The sequence below is a fragment of the Manacus vitellinus genome, unplaced genomic scaffold (assembly GCF_001715985.3).
Source record: "Manacus vitellinus isolate BGI_N305 unplaced genomic scaffold, ASM171598v3 scaffold_12_pilon, whole genome shotgun sequence".
Classification (NCBI taxonomy): Eukaryota; Metazoa; Chordata; class Aves; order Passeriformes; family Pipridae; genus Manacus; species Manacus vitellinus.
Genome location: NW_021938949.1, coordinates 6333860 through 6353469, shown reverse-complemented (window position 1 = coordinate 6353469; position 19610 = coordinate 6333860). Strand labels below are relative to the sequence as shown.

The window sequence follows — 19610 nt, the reverse complement described above, 5'->3', positions numbered from 1 at the left end:
TTTGGATGCAGTGATGACCTACAGCCCTTTTCACACAGATCTCTTGCTCCTGAATACCAAAATGGTGCTTAGTTTCTCCACAGGATCCTCAGGAGAGCGTTACCTACCGAGTCCAGCCTCCCCCTCCTTGCAGTCTGTCAGCCAGCCATGTCTCTTCACACCTAGCCTGGCCAATCTAGCTGGATCACAGCTTGAAATCACAGGGCTACAGACTGTGATGATGTTACAGCAATAGACTTCAAGGCAGAATGAGCCAGAAGTGACCATTAAATAGCTAAAAGCATCTATTCCCTCTATCAAAAATTCTGTTTATAATTAAGTATAAAGTCTCCTCCTTCCTCCTTCTCAATCAAGATATCCAACTTGATCCAAAAGCTCCAAGATGACTCAAAGCATGGGTTTTCAGCCAGCTTTGCCTTTTAGACTTTTAATACTAACTTATCATTATCTGTTACATTTAAAACATTACACACATCTCTGGAGGTGTACCCTGACAGACTCATCAAGTGATCTCATAACATTTCTCCTTAAAGACTTAGCTTTAACATCTTACTGTAAGGCAGATTTCTAGACTGCAGAGAATAATTTTAAACTTTTTTAAGGGTCTTCTGGCTTCCTGTCATACTTGACTAAGGATCAGAACAAAACACTTAGTGTCCCTAATGCCATAATATAAAGAAAATATGATCTTTGACTCTGCGTGCCCCACCATGCAAGTCCAAGGACTACAACAGCTTTCCTAGTGATTGGCATTGCTTGCTTTCACTTTTACGTAGTGATGTGAGGTACTTCAGAGGAACTATCCAGTCCAAATTTTTGGGATAGCACATCATCAGGTCCACAGACAGCGGCGAGAAGGTTCACTGACAACACAGAGAGGCATTCCGGGCAGAAAGCAAACTGGAATAACACATGCAAAGAGATCATGGGAATTTTGTATCTTCCTGACAAGCAGCTGTAATGATTCCATGTGGGAGACAAGTCAGAGGACTGTCAGAGGTCTGTTTTGGTACGGCTGTGCAGTTGCACAACTCATTACACACAACAACAGTCCACTCAATGTGTTGAGTAAATACCTCTCAGTTTTACATAGCCAAATCAGCCAGACCAGCCTTTCCCCCACACCCTGCAGCTTCCCAGTGCCTTTGGGCTCCTCGGGGCCGGGGCTGTTTATCCAGTCTCACAGGCAATGAAAAAATTAAAGCACAGGCATACAGGAACGGCAGGAGAGTGTGTATGTGCAGGCACACACACAGCACCCACACTAACTGCAACACTCATTTTGCATATACTTTCTGGGCACTGGTGATGACAGATATCCCATTTCTTTAAAAAAAAAAAACCCAAAAACAATCTGAAGAATAATCCTTGATTTCAGAATAATAATTGATCGCTGTCTTAGCCATGGCAACTTGCCACCTCTAAACGGATGCAGGCAAAGCATAACATGTCTCTTATTCAGCAGCTACTTCATTCCCATTTACTTTCAGAGCTCGCAGGAGGGAACAGAAAAGCCAACAGCTACAGCTAATGCACAGCAGCTCTCTCCTGATCAGGCCATCTCACTGCTCACCCCAGCTCTGCTCGCAGCTGCACTGTGAGGCTGCCCCTCGCAGCGACAGAGATTGGAGCCCACTGCACTGTTACACACACGGCTGTGCACAGCCATCACTTCCCAGCACTGCCCTCTGCCACCAGTCACCCACGCTGGGATGGAGAGAAATTAAAATCTGTGGTATAGAGTCAGTTATCTCCTTATGGGGGTAAAGCACAAGGAAAGTAATTGCAAGCATCACAGCAGTACGTGAGAGTTCGAGTTTCAGACAAGGAACCTGATCCAGGTGTTTGGTGAGTACTCAGGGCTTTGACCTGGCCTTTAGAGGATCCCCTACATTTCTCTGTATGATCATTGCTTTGCCTCATTTGTACACCTTGAGTTCATCACAGTGCTTGGATCAGGGGAAGCAAGTATGTCATTGAATGGTTTGGGTTGGAAGGGACTTTAAAGCTCATCTCATTCCAACCCCTTGCCATGGGCAGGGACACCTTCCACTAGCCCAGGTTGCTCCAAGCCCCATCCAGCATGGCCTTGGACACTTCCAGGGATGGGGCAGCCACAGCTTCTCTGGGCAAATATAATTATACACAAGGCACTGCCTTTTGAAAGAGCAGTGCTTGTTTTTTTAGATCAGGGGTCAGCTGGGACTAGGTAAAGGGTGCTTTGCTTTCAGAGACCAGCTCAAACCAGCTGTGTTAAGTCTCCTGTGCAAAACACAGTTTAGTCTGGCAGATGGAGATGCTAAGTAAAACTCATTAATCTGTTAGCACTTTCACCCACCCACCAAAATCCCAGTGGTCTGAAGTCATGGTTTTCTGACACAAATCTAGAAATCTATAGCTTATACAACAGCTGCAACCAGAATAAAGTTCCAAGAAGAAAAAGAACGTTTATTTTAATTACATGGATAGGTCAGAATTATTCTAGACAAAGATCTCATAGCAAGAGAAATTTGTGTCTGAAAGTATCTGCATGCTTGTTTGTGGTACAGAACTGGAAAAGGCACCTGCTGACCCCTGCAAAGTGCCTGTTCTTCACTCTGCACACCTGAAACACGACACAAAGGGTTAAGGCCACATGATAACAAAACCCTCCAAAAAAATAAGCTTTTATTAAAAAAACACCCCAGCTTTCACCTGCTGACAGAACAGCTACAAAACCAACTCTCATTCATATAACCTCATCTCGCTATCCTCTCCCCCAGACACGGAACAGCAAAGACCAAGGCTGCAAACAACAACTAGAAAGCCCAGAAGCTGGCAAGATGTACTCAGGGCTGGCTGTTGCTGAGCCTACCTCCATATCTAGAAAGGTTCAACGTGCTCATTCTGGAAGGCCAAGGAAAACTAAATATAGCAGCAGGCTACCAGCAAACACATAACCTGGCACAGCTTCCAGCTACCTGAACAATCCACTCCGATAGCTGCGATCCTTTCCCTTGTTTGGGGAGAACGTCCTGTAAGGAGGCACTTCCAGGTTTTACTTACATGGATAATTGCACACACAGACTCAGGGATGGAGGTAATGCAATAACAGCACCAGCACTCGGGGGATCATCTGGCTCTTTCAGACCGGGTTTTTTATTAAGCCTGACATCCGCTCACAGACAGGAGGGAGCATCCTCGCCTCACGTGCCAGGAGCCAAAGCCTCGCACAGCAACTGCCTCTTAGAGCAGAGACACCATCCAAGAGCATCTGTTTTGTTTTAACCTCTGCCCTTTAAGGAGGACACAGAAAGGGAGAAAAGCCCAAACCCTTTAAGCTGCAGACCGTCTTTGTTGGAGTGTATGAGGCTGGATATCATGGCGAGGCTTTTCAATCAGAAAAGGCCTCGGGGAGAGCTGCTCACCTCTCGGCTTCTGAATGGCATCTCTGCCATGAACAGCCCGTGGATGTTGTGCTTCAAGCTGCAACCCTGAAGACAGACCCCAATTTCGACCGGGTTTTGAGATTTAGCTCAAAGGCATGCACGCTCCCAACACAAAAAATGAGGTCAAAGAAGCTTCTTTTGAAAAAATAAATAGAGCAATAAAGCATTCTTTCAGATTGGCTTCACAGGGGATAAATCACTGAGCAAATACAACCATCTTATCTCGTTGGCAAATGGCATGTTATAGTGTCCAGCTTTACGGGAAATGTGCTGCTTGGTCGGAGAGCAAACCGACTTCTCATTGTCTAGAAAAGTGCTGCTCTTTACTTTTTACAAGACTTGTTTGTTTTTAAGAAATACACCCATGATCTCTAAGCTGTGCCAAGCCTGCTTTGCCTCCTGCCTCTCGACAACGCTTTCCTGGATGCCTCAGGACTTCCTAGCAACCTCACAGCAGAAACACGATCCATCTCCTTCGACCAGGAGGACAACTTGTTTAGAACAGTATCCCAGCGGCCCTCCTGGCATTCCCACACGGGTGGGACGCAGCAGCCATGGGATCCCACAAAGGCCAAGGCGAAGGGGGTGAGATAGGCAGGGCTCTCCCAGCCCATGGAGGCAAAGCTTCCCCCAGTCCCCCGTTTCCAGCCTCTCTTTGTCCCTTCTAAAGTCAAACACTGACACGAAGGGCACCCAGGGAGGAAGGCAGCCACCCAACAGCTAAAGGGTGGTTACAGAACCATCGCTGGCCGCGGGATCCAGCGGCAGCGGTGCCTGTTCAGCATTTTGGCCCTGATTTATGACAAGTGTGCTCACGTTTCCATTAGCCACAGCTCTCTGAGCTGACCCCTCGGCTTGGAGAGGCAGATTCCACATTAAACTCCCATCAGCTTTCAGTCCCGCTGACCTCAGCCCCAAAACTCGCAGCGATGTTTTACATCAGCCGGGGCCGACACATTCCATTAATGCTCCCCCGGCTCGGGGAAACATCTGCTCTGTTTACACTGGTAGCAGCACAGAGACCACTTAAAGCATCACCTCTGCCCCCCGAGCCCATGGTGGGAGGAGCAGCCACGCACAGGCCAGGCCCTGCACCTCCTGACCCCTGGCACTACAACCTGGCCTTGAGTTATTCAGCAGGGCAGGGGTCACTTAAACCATCAAGGCTCAGGAGAGGTGTTGGGTAGCAGCAAAGAAGGTGGATTCCTCCAGGCCAGAAGTGCAAGTTTGAGAGGGGAATTTGTGCTGACCTCAGCTGAAGATGAGCAGGCTGACTGGAAATATAGAAGGATTAAAGAACGCCAGAAAACGATTAGATTTTTTTTAATCACGAGGGTTTTACGGATTCAGGCAGACATTTGGTGGATATGGATGGTTAAAGCTCCACAGGTTAGAACTCACACATGGAAGGCACCTCTGTGGCACCTCTCCAAATGGGCCTCTCTAGGGTGCTGGGTGCCAAACCCACCCCTGCACCCCTCCAGCTCCACAAGTACCTGCAGTGTGGTTCTTCCCACAGCAACAGGAAGAGACTGGATAGCTTCCTGAAAGCAAAGCACAGTTCATCCACAACAATCCCCCAAAAGCACCCCAGACACCACCATATACATTAGCATCCACCAGCTTCTTAGTGGGAAAGCCCAACAGCTCTCAAATACCTGTTCAGGTAGGGGATGCTTATCCATCAGTACCATGTGCTGGAGAGTTAGGGCAGGTCTCCACCACATGAAGGGGATGTTACTACATATTTTCCCATGGATTTTTGACAGCTAAGACCTCCAAAAGGCAAACCCCAAAGACTTGTTGCTGCTATTGTTCCACTGTTAGGGGTGCATTAAATTAACCCTGATGTCCTCTGTTGCTGCTGGAAGCTTTCTTTACTAATAAGCACCTAGTCAAGGCTCTAGCTGCTAACAAGCCCATAAGGACACAAAACATACAGCAGCCTCAGAATATCTGACAGCATCTGCCACAATAGAGACAGAGCACACCACATACAGGGCATTCAGCAAGGGGCATCAGCTTTTAGTATAATGAAGTCAGGAACACAATCGGCTGTTCCCATCTCTGATCATCTCAACGGTTCATGAATCTGCTGCATTCCAGATTTTTGCCCTTTGACAGAGCTTGGGCTATGAGCTCACACAACAGTTAACAGGAGAGGACCACAAAAAGACCCTGACTCTCACAGAGACCACTATTCAAACACCCTCCTGTAAAGGAGCAACAACCCCCTAAACCACCATTTTAATTTTTTCTTGTTTTAATTTTAAAACTGCACACTAAAACTGCACTGGTTTGATCTGGGCTGTGCCATGCGCTTCAGTTGATTTAACCCCACCAATCCTGAATGCAATGACAGGTATTGGGGCAGGAGAAGAATAAAAACTGTATTTGCTCTCAATCTTCTGCAATACATTACAGAGGAGTGACACAACCTACACAAAGACTCCCTGTTTTTTACTTCATTCCCAGTGTGCAAAGTGTCAGCAGGTCACAGCTTTGCCAATTCTACTGCAAAGGTAAACCACCAAATTAAGAAAGCAATTTTATCTAGTTTCCTTTCAACCTAAGAGATGGAAATTCAGTCAAAGAGGAAGAATTTGGCACTGAATGAGACAAATCAAATTGTCCCTTTCCGGTTCCTTAATTCACATGTTAGGGAACAACCACAGCTGGGAATTTCAATCTCTGGAGCAATTAAAGAAAATTAAATTCAGGGAATGAGGCCTTATGCACTCAAAGCTTCATTAACCCTGTTGCCTTTTAATTAAATACGTGCACATGAAATTTTGGACAGAAAGAGCATTTGCCTTACTGACATAGCTCAGTTTTAGTGGCAAATCAGTACTTGTCTTCAGGGGAAGAAAAAAAAAAAGGATACTGGGATAGTAAACTCTAGACCTCTCCAGCTCCACAATGGCTTTATTAAATACAGTAAAAATTACTGCCTATCACCAGCTCCCACTTCGTGGGAATGTTTTCTCTCCCTCAAATGCCCTCAGCTGCACCAGCAACGCTCTGCTTCGGGCTCACTTCAAGATAACAGGCAACCCCACCACCACCAGGGATAAAATATGAGCCAGGACTTAAGAGCCCTACATGTATTACGATTAGTAAGAAAATAAAGTTGGCGAGCTACAGCAGGGTAGATTTTACAGCCCACGGAGAAGAGATTAGAGCAGCCAGCGTCTCTTTTAAATACTGCTCATCCTTACAAAAGGCTCAGGCAGGCGCCGAAGGCGGTGTGTGACTAGGACAGTTTAAAGGATAATCTTTGAAAGGCGATATTGTCAAGTCTGCCCAGCCTAAATATCGAGCTCGCTTTGTGTGAGTTACCATCTGACTTGTGAGGGAGTCACGCTGCTCCCGCCTTCCCGGGGAATATCAATGAAGCAGCTCCGAGTTCATCGGGATGCGCGACCGCCTGGCAGGGACCGAGCGCCGATTGCTTTGATGCTCCCCCACATCCATCCAAAACGGTGGCACCCAACTGATGCACGGGCAGGCCCTCACATGTACTGGGAACAGCAGCACAGAGAGGGAATAAACACATGGTCCCTTCATTGTCTCCAAGAGAGTTCTCGGGAATCTGACACCTCGAGCCAGACATTTCACCCAGAGCCCTGCTCTCACCTCTCGTCATTTGCAAGAAAAGTTATACCTCCAGGAGAGATTAGATGTCAGTTTGTTCTTTTAAGGCATCTTTTTGGGAGAGAGACTTGTCCTTTGCCAGCACAGACTGATCCATTTTGTGGTTGTGTTTTGTTGCTGACCCATGTATTTTAGCTGTTTTGACTACTTGGAGACAACGGTGTGTGTTTGGAGCTTACCTTCCCTGACTGTCACTTACCATAAGAGTCAATACATTTTACAGCCAACAACACTTCCCATTTCACACGTACCCCGCTCTGAAGGGACAAGCTAAGGCAACAGCACAACTGCTCACACAAAGCCTCCAAGGGACACCAGATTCCCAAGTGGATGCTCTGCCCAATTGAGTGAAGAAGCACAGCTCCATTAACCAGAAACAGGCAATTTCTTATGCCCAGCATTCACAGGTTAATTGCTGCATCCCCAAAAGAACGTTCTTGTTCTGGTTTCGTGGCAGCCATGCTGCCTTACACAGAGCAGAGTGAGCTGTTTGCTGCTGGAGGATGCCCTTGGTACTACCAAGGACAACCTGAGCGCGACAGGCTCTCGCTGAATGCAAAACCAAACGCAGCCACTTTGCTTCCTCAGCCTTTGACACCTACCGGGGAAGGGGCTTCCTACTACAGCTCCAGCAACGAGAAGCACATGAATTTTATGATGCTTGAAGTGCTGCCAGGCAAAACACAACACCCATCACTCCATTCCTCTGCTCCTGGAAATTACAGATCCATTAACCCTTCTGTGGTGTGTGAGGTGGTTTGCCCATCTGCAAGCAGCAAATAAGCAAGGAGGATGCACTTAGTGTGCTGAGGGGGGAAGGAGACATTTCCAATGCAAACCTGCTCGTACAGAGTTCTGCTCCCCATTCTGATGCTATCACTTTATGATGACAACATTTCCTGACCCAGATTCTGTCTTGCTCCCCATTCCTCTGCTACAAGTAGTAATTAGTAATGTCAGTGTTCTGGCTGAATTGCTACAGTCCCATTAATAATGCAAGAGTAGTAACAGAGAGAGTAGAAGAAGAGAGGCTTGAAGGTTAAAAGCAATAGAATGTGTTTTGGGGGGCATTGGAAGGGGAGGGGGAAGGAGGAGGAGAAATGCTGGCCTACTGAGATTATACACCATCCACTTCAAAACATATAATTCCTTTCAGGTGGAAGTGGTGGGTGAGTCAGTCATGGCTAATTAGAGGATAATATGCAAATACGAATGACACACAGAGGTGATTTTTACTAAACTAGAAGTAAACTGGTGTTTCACCTTCCCTTTCCCCCCCTCTAAACTTGCTGCCTCACCACTTCATGTTCCTGTTTCTCTGTTACTCATGTTTCAGAGGTCAACAGTAACTGGGATCCCCACACATGACACGCACTGAAGTTTCCTCTCTCTCCAGAGGACTTGAGCAGAGACCAGCCCATACCTGCCCATCTACAGCCAAACCTTTAATGCCACTAATGCAGCTGCTCCGGGCACACCTTAACCTGAGGCTCTCATGAAGCTGTTTATGACATGTACTCTGAACCTAAAATAGAGCTGGGTTTGAACAGGTAACCCAGCATCTCCCTGTGCTTCCAAGGCCAAGGAGTCTTCTCCGGCTGACAGCAGCTCCCTCGACAGCAACAGCTTCACCCCCACATAGGGCACACAAACCTCCCCATGGCACTGAATAAAGCTGCTGGAACTGCATCCTCAACTGCATCACCTGGGAACTAGCTTTTTTATTTTCTCTCTTCCTGCTAAGACCAGCATAGAAAAAAAAGCAATAAAGGAGCCTACAGGTCTGGTGCTGATTTTTCAGCTGTTTCTGTTGTTGAATAAAAACTCACATGGACAGTGGAAGGGCTGAAGTGCCTCCTGCACACGAGGAAGGCGGTGTGTTTGGCACTGACTCAGGTCCAACGCCGAAAAGCAGAGATCTTCTAAAGGGGTTGGTGGCCCCTAGTTTTCTTGAGGATTTATAAGAAATCTGAGCTCCCTTTGAAAGGTTCTCTCTCCTAGTGTTTGGCATTTACAGTTTCCAATGTGGTACAAGGCCTCTTGTGAAGTGATACGGTACAAACCAACACCCGTGCCCTTTCCATTAGCTGAAATCACACACATCTCTCTTGAAATACATATTTCAATAAATCAAGCTTATCAGTGCAATTACTTAACTGCAGCACAGCTCACTCTAACACTAAAGAGAACTACTCCAAAGTCCTCCAGCACAAAGGGCTCAGATGACTACCCAGATGGGATAAAAAGCCAGCAGGCTCATTAAGATGAGCTCATGGAAGAGTGGCAAAGGAGGAAAAAAACTGGAGGGATGAGCTTCAGAACTGCATGGTGTTTTCAGAGACCTTTCAAGTATCACTTCCTCTGCAGAGAGGAAGTGAGAGGAGTTGGAGGATCTCAGATACAAACAGCTTCCCCTCCATGACAATGAGAGAAAAGAATGGGTGTTTTTGCAGTGAAAAAAAAAAAAAAAAGGAAAGCAGGCCAGCCCTGAGCACACTGTGACCAAATTAGGAAACAAACTCTACTGACAGCCTCCAGAATGGCCATGGTCTGCAGCAGCCTTGTATTAGCTCAGGAAGTCTGATGACTGTGTCATCTGCTGAAATCTGTTTATGTGCAAACAGAAAGGAGAAGCAAAACACCTCCTCGCACTCCACAGGCCAGGTTAGGCCATCTCAGGCTCTGGCCTGGAGGAATCATCAGCTGCCCTGACATGATGCTATTCCAAACCTCTGCTGCTGACTCATGCCCCTCCAAAGATAACTCTGCCCTGGAAGCACTAAGGTACAGCAAAATGAGGTGTATGGGGCTTTTTAAGTGCATGTTTTAAGTGGTTAGCTGTGGCAGATGAAGCTGAGGTTAGAGATCAGTGATGACTACGACAGGAATGTGAGGGGGAGGAAAGAGAGGGAAGATACAGCTTCTTGAGTAAGGTCGGAACAATGTTTTTAATTTGGCTTAGGAACAGCCTTTTTCCATCCTCTCGAACCTCCATTTCCACTGCAGCAGCAAAACGATAACCCTGCTCCAATACTCTGCAAACACAGAAGAGTTTTAACCTCAAACTGCCATGGAGGGCACCTGTACAGGGCTCTGCAGCAGTCCCAGGGCATCGTACCTGTTGTGAGGACAGACAGTTGACAGAGGTGAAGCTGCTTCACTGTTTAAAAATAAAAAAATCAAACAAATGAAGAAGTCTGAGCTCTCTGGTCCATAGAAAGATTTAGGGTGACCATGTTACATTACTCCCTCTCTTGTTCTCTGCATGAAATGGAAGAACACCTCTCCTCCCTTTCATTTTCAAAGGGATCTAGGAGGAAAAAGCAAAGCTTCCAGCTCACTTCAGCCTGCAGTGGGTCTCAGCCTCAGCACAACTACAGGTTTCAGGGTCCTTCCAGCCCCAGCAGTTTGGCTATGGGATTGTTCTGCCAACATTCAAGGCAGCCAAGGGCCTTTCACACCCCAGCCAGGGTGCTCTTATCCAACCCCTCACAGAATCCATCAGCTTATCTCCCAATTCAGTGCCCTCACACCGCTGACCACCACAGGTGTGCTGCTGCTCTCAGTGGCCCCTCTGCCTAAACAGTCACAGGCTGTGCTCAGGGAGAGGTCAGACAAGATGCTGAGGCTTAAATTTCCATCTCCACATGAAGTTGTGCTCAGTTTATTACTCCTGGACCTTTCCTCGGCAAAGGACAAATCTCTGGAGGGAAGGTAGCCCTGCTACCCCGTATGGACCTGACACAGAGGTATTCACTGGTCAGTGAACAGCAGGACAATTGCCTTTTCATTGAGTGGATATTGCTATAAAAGGCAGAAAGCAAGCACAGGAGTAAGCTTTGTTGTTTGAAATTGCACTGACTTACACAGTCTATTTTTAAAGGGACTAGTTTGAGTTTCTGCTTTCAGCAGCTTTTCTCTTCCCCTCCAAGAGACAGATACCCCATTTAATCTGACCTCTTTCCTCAGGTCCATTTCCAGGCTGGGCTTCACCCTCTCCTCCTCTGTCAGACTCATTTATCAAGTGAAGCATTTCCACATACCACTGCATAAATAGACTTGACCTTGTTAAAGCAGCAGCAGCACCTGAGCTCCCACTGATGGAGTCTCTCCACCTCACCACAGCAATTAACCCAGCCCACTCCTACCCTCTTTCCAGGTGGGGTATTCTCAGAGCTCCTACAGCCCCTTCCTATGTATCCCCAGGAAGGGTGGCAGGCAGAGAGACAAGGCAAGGAGTGATTTTGAGCTGATTATTGTGCCTCCTTCTCTACAACAGGGCATTTAGGAGTCATTACTGCTGGCACCACTCAATTCTTGTAACTGCTCCTCTCCAGACCAAGCATACAGCAAAAATCAAAGTGTATGGAAGTATCCCTGGCACGTGGCTTTCCCTTGTTCTGCTTGCAGTTTGCTCCCAGCTTGCCCAGCATAAAGCTGGAGATGAGAAGATCTCCTGACTCTCAGCACTCCCCAGGCAACTTTGACCCTCCCCACCTTGATGGGGCAGCCCATGGGGGTCAGTGTGTGTGAGCACTCTTCCTGCACGGCACCACTCTCCTGTTATCTACCTTCCTTGAGGACTCGGCAATAAAACCTACTGGGGTTTTATCTGCTGCCTACAATCACCTCAACCCCACCTTCGACCTTGGTCCCTCCCTTCGGCCCATCCCTGGGAGGAGATAGGGAATCAGGAGATAGGGAATCAGCATCGCCGCTCGCCCGCCTGCGGCTCGGCACCGGCTCCGCTGCTGCAGCCGAGCTCCAATGTCCTTTTATGGAAGAAAAATGAAAATCGCCTGCCCAGCCGTGGAGAGCCTGAGCACAGAGCTGAGCACAGAGCTGAGCTGACAGACGGAAACTCGCCATTTGTTGTGGTTTTGGCACCGAGGGAGCCGAGCACGGCTCGCTTAAAAGGGGCGCAGCCGAGAGCGACGGAGCAGGAGGTGCCGGGGATGCAACGCTGAGGAGAACGTGGCAGAGTCAGGAGAAGATGTGCTGGACTGTTCTGCCAGCACAGAGAAGTAGGAAACAGGCCTCTGGACCGAAGTGCTCCATTCCCAAGCCCCATCCCTGGAAGTGTCCAAGGTCGGGCTGGATAGAGCCCTAAGCAACCTGGTCTAGTGGAAGGTGTCCCTGCCCATGGTGGGGTCTTTAAGGTCCCTTCCGACCCAAACCATTCAGTGATTCTACCAAGACATGTAGTAAGGTTCTCCACACTGCATTTCCTTTTCTTCCTTGCCCTGACAAATCCTCCTAAGCCACACTCCCAAAGACACAAGAGGATGGGAATTTAAACACAGGCGTTGGGCCGTGAGGTCGTTGCCAGTAGAAGGGTATTAGAGGGGCCTGCCACAGCGAGTGCCACCTTCAGCTCTGCTCCCCACTACAGCTGCAGGGTTAAGCTCCAAGTAACAATCAAATCCAAATAAACAGGCTGAAGGAAAAACATACGGATAACGGCAATAAGAATGTCTGAACAGAGAATGAGATGGGGCCACGGGACTCTCAAAATGTTTGTGCTGCTGTCAGGAAGCTGAATGAGACAGCAGACTTCAACAGCTGGGAAAACATGTTGCAAAACAAGGAGAATTAAATAATTCTCCGTATGTACATCCTACTCTGAGGCATTTTGGACAAGCTCAGTTTCTCTACCAGAACAATTTTTTTCTTTTCCATGTTGCATATACACCCTGCCAGCGACAAATCTTGATATAGTTTAAGCCTAAACCCACAGCACATCTGGAGTCAGGCAGGGCAGCTCTGGGCAGCACAGCCCAGCCTTTAACACAGAAGTAATGGGCCCTGTGGTATGTGTTGGATGACATCCTTGGACAGCTGTGTCATCCTGAACACATCCCCTGCTGCTGGGGGCTTGATTGCACAAACATTTCCCCCTGCACCCTATAAAACACTTCTAACTGGACCATAGGTGGGGCTGCCTTGTTACCCACCTCTGAACCTTGCTATACCAGGTACAGAGACCAGGGTGTCACAGCATGCCCCTCACCTCCTTCTGTAACTTCAGGTCTTGTTGATCATGCAACAATTTATTTCAGCAAGACCACTAAGGCCAAAGCTTCTGCAAAGCATTTGGTGTGACTTACACTCATTAACAGCAGCAGTGGTGCCGTGTTGGTGCCCTGCTAAGAGCAGCTGTGTTCAGGCACAGCTCACCAGCCAGAGCTCACTACAAGTTTAAACCTGTCTCGCTTCCAACAGAAAATGAAGGTTAAAAGCAGCTGGGTGCATTTGTTCCCAGCCAGCACATCAAAAATCAATCCCGAGACATTCTAGGAGCTTAACAAGACATCCCCTAAAATACCAAGTCTCAGTGCTGCAAATTAAAGCACACAGGGATTGCTGTGGCCAGAGAGGCTAATCTGAAGATGAAAAGGTGAAAGAGCAGAGATTTTCTCCAACTAACACAGGCACATCAACACTCACTTGTCCAGTGTGGCAGTTCAGGCACCCAGCAGACAAAGGCAGTCCCCAAAGTCCGCTAAGGATGGACTAAGGAGCTCTGCACAGGAATGGCAGCTGCCCAGGCTGAGAGCAGTGCTATTCCACACTGTGCAGCCATCACCCCTTACACCCTCTGCCAGCACTGAGACAGACAACTCAGTACAATAAAGTAACAAAAATACTATGCCATGCAAAGGAGTTTTAAGGAAAAGTCTTGGAAATGCAAGTCCCTGCAGTGTGGCCTGGCTATGCAATGAGTGCTGGGGGTTTCGAGCTCTCCTCTGCTGCTCCGTGCATGCATTATTTCCATGGCAACGGCAGCTTTCACCTCCCCATCTCTTGCTGGCTGAAAGCCCTGCAGTGCTTTGTGCTGAGACTGCAAAGAGGGGAAACCATCTCCCTCTCCCGCAACGCAGCGCCAGGGACAGCGGCAGCAGCTGGGAAAAAAAGCCTTGTCTTCAGCAGTGTGGGGTCCTGGGAGGAGGGAGGCTGAGCAGAGAGGATGGGCTTCCTTTTCTGGTGGGAAACAGCACTTCCCCCACCGTGCAAAAGTGCACGCTCGCTTCCCAGTGTTGCACAACTCCACGAGCAACATGTGCCTCTCCCTGTTTTACAGAATCACCAGCTTTGGGTTCCCCTGCAGTGCTGGGAGGAGAAATGCACATCATGAAAAGAGGATAAATTTGAGCACTGCTTCCATGCAGGGATCCCTCCAAGATGGAGGTTGACCAAGCAGGCTGGAAAAAACTCCCGTCAGTGGGAAGGCCAGCTCTGTGTGCACTCAGCAACCCATTATGGAGCAAAATCTCCATACTCAGACAGGTCTGAGTGAAAGCTGCCTCTGCCCAGCACCAGCTCACACTGCACACACGCAGAAAGGGTGGTTTGCACGACATTTTTCCTTGCCTGAGCTTTTCCTCCACCCTGCTGTTTGTGATATTAAGATTCAAGCCCTGGCCACCTAGCTAGCAGCCAAACTTAACGCCACACAGCTGGAGCCAGAGTGGCCCTGGCAGATGGTGCCAGCTCATCCCCGTGCTCTCTGTGCACTCAGAGGGCAGCAGCAGCTCTGCCCCTTGCCCAGGTTACAGTTTGCCACATTTTGGTCCCTGCAAGGCTCAAATGACTGAAACTACAGGTGAGATGCATAAGAAGTGACCTGGGTATGTGTAGAGCTCTTAGTGTGGAGCCCACATACAGATACACAGCCAAAATTAAAGCTTCCAGCTGGTTCCCATCACTTGCTTTACAACATATCCATAACTGGTGCAAATATGAATCAACCTCCCTGCAAGATTTGAAGGAAAGCCTGAGAGTATCAACATGAACTCCCAAAGCAAGACAAAGGCTCAGGTGATGGAGCACAGGAATACAACAGGTCCACCATCTGGTCCTCCTCTCCCCACCCTTGAAGAGCCCTGAGGTTTCGGGAGAGGCACATTTTGACCTTCCCCTTTCCACACTTCCCCTCACTTTAGGTTCAGCTGTGCGAGTGCAGTCCTTCCAAGCAGAGAGGGACTCCTTCCAGAATCAGTCATCACCACCACAGAGTCTGCCAGAGGCACTGCTAGCAAAGCCAAAGCATCCTCTCCAACCTCTGTGGAGTTCCCTAGATTAGCCCTTTCCTCCCTAAGGGCAACTGTTTCCTGCAAGCAAGAGCATTAACTGAAATTCTCCATTCTGGAGAGAGACTGAGATAGCGGGAACATGAAGCACCACTGCAGCTGATGCCGTGAGACACCACATCCTGCTCTCCAAATTCCTCACCCTCGACTTCAAATCCTAAAGTCGTTAAAGACTTTTCCTAAGAAGAGCACAAAGCTACTCAGCAGATTTTCAGCTAATGAATCAACACAAGCTGTCCAGGAAACCAGAAATCCAGCCCACTGGAATGCTGTAACCCCGGGAGGGGGGGAAAAGGCAGTACACTGGGAAGGAAATGAAACAGCAAAGCAGAAGGAAAGGAACACTTCAGCAGTGATCCCTCTTACCACAGCTACTCTGCTGCATTACACATTTCAGGGAAAAAAACTTCAATTCGTTTTGCACACTGAAGGGTTCAAGTTTTTCAAGCCTAAATTCTGCCTGTGGTGCTGACACGTACATTTTGAAAACAATTCGGTTTTTGCAAGAGCAGTAAGAAAAAAAATTGATATTTAAACGTGAATCAACATTGCCACCTAGTGCCTAACAAACGTCCTTGCTCCAACACTGGGACAATCTATCAGCTCTACATTCCCTTCCCACACGCAAGGGGTAGATGTCAGCAAAACCTGTCTGGAGATTAGAGATTTAAAATGGAATTGTGCATCTTTCATAAGCAGATTTCTCCCTGTAGCAAGCTCAATTTTCATGTCAGAATGCAAAGTCCACTGCTGGCAACTTCAGCTTCTCCAGACAATACAGGCAAACGGGGATACCACCTCAGTGTGAGAACCCAAAGCTACGGCAGCTACAAGTGCAGGGTTAAAGCTCTCAAGAGGAATTTCAGTGGTTTGCAGAAATCTGTGCTGGGGGACAGACAGTTCCCCAAATCAAATTCATTGTTGTGGCTACAGTGATACAAGAGGCCTTGTAGCTTCAGTGGCAAACACTGATCTGCCCTGCCTTGGCTCACTGGCAACGTAAGAAGGGTCCTGCACACGTTCACAAGACTGGGAAACACATTTCTGTGCTTCTGTTATTCCCTGGAACAGATGGTGCAGAAGCAGCAAGTTTTCCCTCACTCCATCCCCCCACTTGGCCTGATGATTCTCCTGTTATGGCCATTAGCAGACTGAGAGGAGCACAAAGATCTGGTGCCCTTGGAATGGCTGACATTTCAGTGAGCTCTTCCAGTCAGTTTTTTTGTCACTTCCAACGGGATCTCTATTCAGGTGACCACATGAAATAAAAATGCAGGTTCTAATTCCCTCAAGGATTGCATGTAAGGCTGTTTCAGCTCATTCTCCATTACGTTTTATTAGATAAAAGATTACAATTTGGTTTTGAATTTTAAACGCCCAGTTCCTTGTTCACCTAAACCCCTTCTATAAAGCAAGACAACAACCTGCACCATCCATAAGCTTCTTTAGCCAACATCTTTCAAGACAAGACAGGAATCCTGCTCTTTATCAACAGCACCCTGAAATTCATCTGTCCAGCCACACACTTAGGGAGTATCAGTAGGATCCAGCAAACACTTTGGCTGCTGCCCTGTGGAGCCACATGAGATATTCATTCACCTGCTGCTAGGAGGTATGAGTTGTCCTCCCAGCTCTCCTGCCCAACACTCCAGAAGAGACCAAATGGCAAATATCCCCCAATTACCTTTCTGCAGCGGGGATTAGGGCAGCTGAACCGCTTCACATCGTTGTCCAGTAAAGCTGGGAAGTTACAGAAGGGACACCTGCAGCCCAAAATAAGATGCCATTAATGCAGAGTGCCAAACATAGCTTTGCTGAAAGCAGATTTAGTCAAATAGCTGTGTGGAAGTTACTAAGGCTGCCAACCCAACGCCTGTCACCAGGATGTGCTGACTGCTGCCTTTTTGCTCATATTTCTTCGATCACTTCCCTGTTTGCAATCAGAATATTATATGCTCAGCACTGCTTTTGACCGTGTAATTTAGAGGATCAGCACAGAGCTGGCAAGCAAGTCTTGGGGGAGACAAGTCTATTGAATTTTAATCTGCTCCTAGTCAAAGGCAGAATAAAAACAGACCTGGGAAGGCAGAAGCCTGAATTTATAATCCAGCTCTTTGAAAGCTGCCTATCTCAGAGTCAGCATGCATTTAGGGTTTCAGGGAACAATTTTCTACAGCAGTAAGTGCAGTATCCTCTGCAGGACACTCACCTGACAAGCTCATCTGCACAGGCAGCAGCCACCTCCTCCTCAGCTTTCCTCTCATAGTATTTACAGAGGATGTTCTCTGGAAGCACTTTCTCCAGCTCACTGGTGGGGAAGGAACATGTGCAACTGCCTTCCATGCAGCTGAGCTCTGACTGGGGTTGGAAAGAGAACATTGTTCAGTATGATACAATCAAAAAGCAAAACTCAGTACCCAGAACATTACCAAATAAACCAGTGCAGAGCCTTGCTCAGAGAGAATAAGAGTTTAAGTCAGCAGATTCCAGAATGGTTTGGGTTGGAAGGGACCTTAAAAAAAAAAAAAAAAAAAAAAAAAAAATCAACCAGTTCAACCCCCTGCTGGCAAGGAAGAATCACTATCCCAGGTTGCTCCCAGTTCCATCCAACCTGGCCTTGAACACTTCCAGGGATGGGGCAGCCACAGCTTCTCTGGGCAACCTGTGCCAGGGCCTCCCTACCCTCACAGGGAAGGATTTCTTCCCAGTTTTTTTTTCCCCAATACCTAATCTAAATCTACCCAAGATGACTGCCAGAGAATGGGTTCATTACAGAAAGAACAAGACTAGTTAAACAAACCAGGCCTCAAACAAACACTGGGCATGAAGATGCTGTTGACAGCTGGGATCACAGCTCACTCCAAATCCACTGTGACCACGTCTTGGTCCATTATTATTGTACATTCTCTGCTGAGAACCAGCAACTCTGCTCACGAGCAGCATGGTGCATTCATTTCAATTAAGTCATATAAAATACAGCTGCCAGTTTATACATTTACATGAAACAGATCCCAGAGCACAACAGCATCCCACAGTTTGAGCATCATATCCTGAGGCAAAGGAGCACATTTACCTCAGTGAAGGCTAATGACTTGTTTATAGCTCAGCTAAGTACCAGGATAATTGCTACCTAAATCAGAGGCTAAGAAGGTTAGTAGTACCATAGAGGTACCAACCCCCAAATTAAGTTGGGATCACATTGATATTATGAAGGATAAACAAGCTAGGAGGAGACCAGCCAAGTAAGAGAGAGGTAAGTGTTCTCTGTGCACATACCACTGGTTTATTAAGTAAAAAATAAAACCCAGACAAGTTGTTGTTGTTACTATTGTTGCAGAAAGTTACTATTGTTGCAGAAAGTTTTCCTAATAATCAAGTTGCTAAGCACAGAGCACAAAAAATGGAGGTTAGTAACACTGAAATCCTGAGCAAAGATCTCGTGAAGTCGTTGGCTTCGCGTGATGGTGAGACCGACTTGGCTTTCAGGAGACCATTCCATTCAAATATTTCCTGGGAAGCACATCTGTTTTAAGCAACAACATGAAACAAACAGCACTGTCATCTCCCAACAGCAATCTATCCATCTTCCCCTTGTTCAGTTGTGAAATTCTTACCTTCCCAGAGCCAAAAACTGCCTCCTGAGCATATTTAATTAGGCACTCCTTGCAGAACAAGTGACCGTCTGCACACTGAGTCAGCTCTTCGAAGGCAAACTCCCCGTAGCAGCAGCGGCACTCGATCATCTGCCCGTCCTGCAGCCACCAGAGGAACCAGCATCAGCATCAAAACATCCATAGCTATAGCAACACACACATACACACAACTGCAAGCCATAAACAATGCCAGCATTAATCCTAAAAACCAGCAACAGATATACACTGTTCCGTCAGAGATCCTGTTTGGTGGTCAAAATTCCCTAAGCACCACCAGAAACTCAGTTTTAAGTCACTTAATAGGCACTTGCCCTGCTTGACAGGTTCCAAAAAGCTACAGAACACGTGGTAATTAATAATTCTTAGCCTATAGGCAGAGAAGCATCTTGGGTTTGGGAAGCTGCAGTCACAGGGAAGCAGCAGAGTGTACACCACTCATAGGAAAACCCAGACTCAGATCTGTTACTCTCTAAAGGAACATTTACCATCTGCCTGGAGAGACCTTGTCTTGGCCTCTTCACTGCAGAAGTGGAGAAGCTTGCCACTGCTAAAAAGTTCTCCAAAGTTTGAAGAGAAATGGGCACTGTGACCAAAAAGGTAACCCACAGCTGCTGCAGTGTTCTCTAAATTTTCTTAAAGTGAAAGACCTGATTTTCACGTTTTTAAAGAATTTTTTCTGCAAGTGAGGAAGGCCTTCCCACTGGCTGAGCTCCAACAGCAGTGGATCTCTTTTAAACAGCCATAATGGTGGGAGCAAGAGCCAACCTGGTGCTATTCTATTGCAA

At 47.5% G+C, this 19610-nt stretch overlaps 1 protein-coding gene across 8 annotated transcripts in view; it reads right to left on the bottom strand.

The window, feature by feature from the left end:
- RNF216 (ring finger protein 216) overlaps positions 1–19610 on the bottom strand; it is a 75273-nt gene that overhangs the window by 29416 nt on the left and 26247 nt on the right. For all 8 annotated transcript variants that reach the window (XM_008928055.3, XM_029957901.1, XM_029957900.1 and 5 more), the window contains 3 exons: positions 18787–18924; positions 17382–17530; positions 16857–16935 (listed from right to left, as the gene is read on the bottom strand). In XM_008928055.3, the coding sequence (XP_008926303.2) occupies positions 16857–16935; positions 17382–17530; positions 18787–18924 (366 nt within the window). The remainder of the gene's footprint in view (positions 1–16856; positions 16936–17381; positions 17531–18786; positions 18925–19610) is intronic.